Below are 4,056 nucleotides of genomic sequence, written 5' to 3'. Positions count from 1 at the left end.
GAGGGTGGAGTGTGTGTGTGGTGAGGGTGGATGTGTGTGTGTGTGTTGAGGGTGGAGTGTGTGTGTGTGTGAGGGTAGAGTGTGTGTGAGGGGGGAGTGTGTGTGTGTAGGGGGAGTGTGTGTGTGAGGGGGAGTGTGTTGTGTGAGGGTGGATGTGTGTGTGAGGGTGGAGTGTGTGTGTGTGTGTGAGGGTGGAGTGTGTGTGGTGTGTGGGGTGGTGTGTGTGTGAGGGGGGAGTGTGTGTGTGAGGGGGGAGTGTGTTGTGAGGGTGGAGTGTGTGGGGTGGAGTGTGTGAGGGTGGAGTGTGTGTGTGTGTGAGGGTGGAGAGTGTGTGTGTGAGGGGAGAGTGTTGTGTGTGGTGAGGGTGGAGTATGTGTGTGGTGTGTGTGTGTGTGTGTGTGTGTGTGTGTGTTGTGTGTGTGTGTGTGTGTGTGTGTGTGTGTGTGTGTGTGTGTGTGTGTGTGTGGTGTGTGTGTGTGTGTGTGTGAGGGTGGAGTGTGGTGAGGGTGGAGCGTGTGAGGGTGAGTGTGTGAGGGTGGAGTGTGTGTGTGTGAGGGTGAGAGTGTGTGAGGGTGGAGCGTGTGAGGGTGGAGTGTGTGAGGTGTAGAGTGTTGGTGTGAGGGTGGAGGTGTGTGTGTGTGTGTGAGGGTGGAGTATGTGAGTGTGTGTGTGTGTATGCTTAGGGACTATCCTTTTTGAATGAGGAGATCATCATCAGTAATTTGACATTTTCTTTCTGTGAAAGTGACAAGAATCAGACTATGATAGTTGCTTTAAAATCCTTCCTCTCTTTTTTCTTTATCTCTATCTCTCTTCTTCTTCACCTTCTCTCTCTCCTAGTCCAACTTTGCCATGGGTCGGTTCCCCAGTACCTGTAGGACCTGCTACATGCTGGACTTTGGCCTGGCACGCCAGTTCACTACTCCTGCCAAGAGGTCCGACCGGTAAGTGTCTGTCCACATGTGTGGTTAGACACTGTGTTCCGGTTTCCCGGACACATATTAAGCTTAGTCCTAGACTAAAAGCTTGCTTAATGGTGAATCTAAATTGAAATAGCTTTTTAGTCTGGGAATAGGCATCAAACATACTGGTCATGTCTGTTTGTGTGCTATTGTCGTGTAAGGTCTACCATGTTAGTCGTACAGCAACATGATGTGAAGTCTCTCTCTCTCCCCAGCCTCGCCAGTAGCAGGGTTCTACCATGTTAGTCGTACAGCAACATGATGTGAAGTCTCTCTCTCTCCCCCAGCCTCGGCCAGTAGCAGGGTTCTACCATGTTAGTCGTACAGCAACATGATGTGAAGTCTCTCTCTCTCCCCAGCCTCGCCCAGTAGCAGGGTTCTACCATGTTAGTCGTACAGCAACATGATGTGAAGTCTCTCTCTCTCCCCCAGCCTCTCCAGTAGCAGGGTTCTACCATGTTAGTCGTACAGCACATGATGTGAAGTCTCTCTCTCTCCCCCAGCCTCGCCCAGTAGCAGCGTTCTACCATGTTAGTCGTACAGCAACATAATTTGAAGTTCTCTCTCTCCCCAGCCTCGGCCAGTAGCAGGGTTCTACCATGGTTAGTCGTACAGCAACATGTGATGTGAAGTCTCTCTCTCTCTCCCCCAGCCTCGCCCAGTAGCAGGGTCTACCATGTTAGTCGTACAGCAACATGATGTGAAGTCTCTCTCTCTCCCCAGCCTCGGCCAGTAGCAGCGTTCTACCAATGTTAAGTCGAACAGCATGATGGTGAAGTCTCTCTCTCTCCCCCAGCCTCGCCAGTAGCAGGGTTCTACCATGTTAGTCGTACAGCAACATGATGTGAAGTCTCTCTCTCTCCCCGCCTCTCCCAGTAGCAGGTTCTACCATGTTAGTCGTACAGCAACATGATGTGAAATCTCTCTCTCTCCCCCAGCCTCGCCCAGTAGCAGGGTTCTACCATGTTAGTCGTACAGCAACATGATGTGAAGTCCTCTCTCTCCCCCAGCCTCTCCCAGTAGCAGCGTTCTACCTGTTAGTCGTACAGCAACATGATGTGAAGTCTCTCTCTCTCCCCAGCCTCGCCCAGTAGCAGGGTTCTTACCATGTTAGTCATACAGCAGCATGATGTGAAGTCTCTCTCTCTCCCCAGCCTCGCCCAGTACAGGGTTCTACCATGTTAGTCGTACAGCAACATGATGTGAAGTCTCTCTCTCTCCCCCAGCCTCGCCCAGTAGCAGCGTTCTACCATGTTAGTCGTACAGCAACATGATGTGAAGTCTCTCTCTCTCCCCAGCCTCGCCCAGTAGCAGGGTTCTACCATGTTAGTCATACAGCAACATGATGTGAAGTCTCTCTCTCCCCCAGCCTCGCCCAGTAGCAGCGTTCTACCATGTTAGTCATACAGCAACATGATGTGAAGTCTCTCTCTCCCCCAGCCTCGCCCAGTAGCAGGGTTCTACCATGTTAGTCGTACAGCAACATGATGTGAAGTCTCTCTCTCCCCAGCCTCGCCCAGTAGCAGGTTCTACCATGTTAGTCGTACAGCAACATGATGTGAAGTCTCTCTCTCCCCCAGCCTCGCCCAGTAGCAGGGTTCTACCTGTTAGTCATACAGCAACATGATGTGAAGTCTCTCTCTCCCCCAGCCTCTCCCAGTAGCAGCGTTCTACCATGTTAGTCTACAGCAACATGATGTGAAGTCTCTCCTTCTCCCCAGCCTCGCCCAGTAGCAGCGTTCTACCATGTTAGTCGTACAGCAACATGATGTGAAGTCTCTCTCTCTCCCAGCCTCGCCCAGTAGCAGGTTCTACCATGTTAGTCGTAACAGCAGCATGATGTGAAGTCTCTCTCTCTCCCTCAGCCTCGCCCAGTAGCAGGGTTCTACCATGTTAGTCGTACAGCAACATGATGTGAAGTCTCTCTCTCTCCCTCAGCCTCGCCCAGTAGCAGGGTTCTACCATGTTAGTCGTACAGCAGCAATGATGTGAAGTCTCTCTCTCTCCCCAGCCTCGCCCAGTAGCAGCGTTCTACCATGTTAGTCGTACAGCAACATGATGTGAAGTCTCTCTCTCTCTCCCCAGCCTCGGCCAGTAGCAGGGTTCTACCATGTTAGTCGTACAGCAACATGATGTGAAGTCTCTCTCTCTCCCCAGCCTCGCCAGTAGCAGCGTTCTACACATGTTAGTCGTACAGCAACATGATGTGAAGTCTGACTCGTAATGGTAACGTTAGCTAGGTACATGACTCGTAATGGTAACGTTAGTTAGGTACGTGACTCGTAATGGTAACGTTAGCTAGGTACATGACTCGTAATGGTAACGTTAGTTAGGTACATGACTCGTAATGGTAACGTTATCTTTGGCTAACTTGACTTGACTAGAGACTGACAGACTAACTCAATAACATGTCACAGCTCTGACGTCGCTGCATATGAATGTACTCATGCACGAGTCTACATAAAAAAATAGTTATAATGTACACTGAGTATACCAGACATTAGGAACGCCTTCCTAATATTGAGGTGCCCTTAGAATAGCCTCCATTTGTCAAGGGGATGGACTCTAAAATGTGTTGAAAGCATTCTACAGGGATGCTGGCCCATGTTGACTCCACAGGGATGCTGGCCCATGTTGACTCCACAGGGATGCTGGCCCATGTTGACTCCAATGCTTCCCACAGTTGTGTCCAGTTGGCTGGATGTCTTTTGGGTGCTGGGCCATTCTTGATACACACATGGAAAAACCCAGCAACGTTGCAGTTCTTCACACAAACCGTTGYGCCTGGCACCTACTACCATACCCTGTTCAAAGGCACTTCAATCTTTTGTTACTTAAATCTCAATTGTATCAASGCTTAAAAATCATTCTTTAACCTGCCTCCTCCCCTTCATCTACACTGATTGAAGTGAATTTAATAAGTTACAWTAATAAGGGATCATAGATTTCACCTGGTCAGTCTATGTCATGGAAAGAGCAAGTAAACTTCATAATGTTTTGTACGCTAAGTGGATATGCCTTTTAGCAGATGCTTTTATCCAAAGCGACTTAAAGTCACGCGTGCATACATTTTATGTAAAGGAGGCCATCAAAC

At 49.7% G+C, this 4,056-nt stretch overlaps 1 protein-coding gene across 1 annotated transcript in view; it reads left to right on the top strand.

The window, feature by feature from the left end:
- Window positions 1-4,056, top strand: part of LOC111963066 (tau-tubulin kinase 2-like) — a 64,939-nt gene that overhangs the window by 35,232 nt on the left and 25,651 nt on the right. Inside the window, 2 exon segments of the mRNA XM_070443302.1 lie at window positions 841-919; window positions 922-944. Of these exon segments, the coding sequence (XP_070299403.1) occupies window positions 841-919; window positions 922-944 (102 nt within the window).

The sequence above is a fragment of the Salvelinus sp. IW2-2015 genome, linkage group LG4q.2 (genome assembly GCF_002910315.2).
Source record: "Salvelinus sp. IW2-2015 linkage group LG4q.2, ASM291031v2, whole genome shotgun sequence".
Taxonomy (NCBI): Eukaryota; Metazoa; Chordata; class Actinopteri; order Salmoniformes; family Salmonidae; genus Salvelinus; species Salvelinus sp. IW2-2015.
This window is presented reverse-complemented; position numbering and strand designations above follow the sequence as displayed.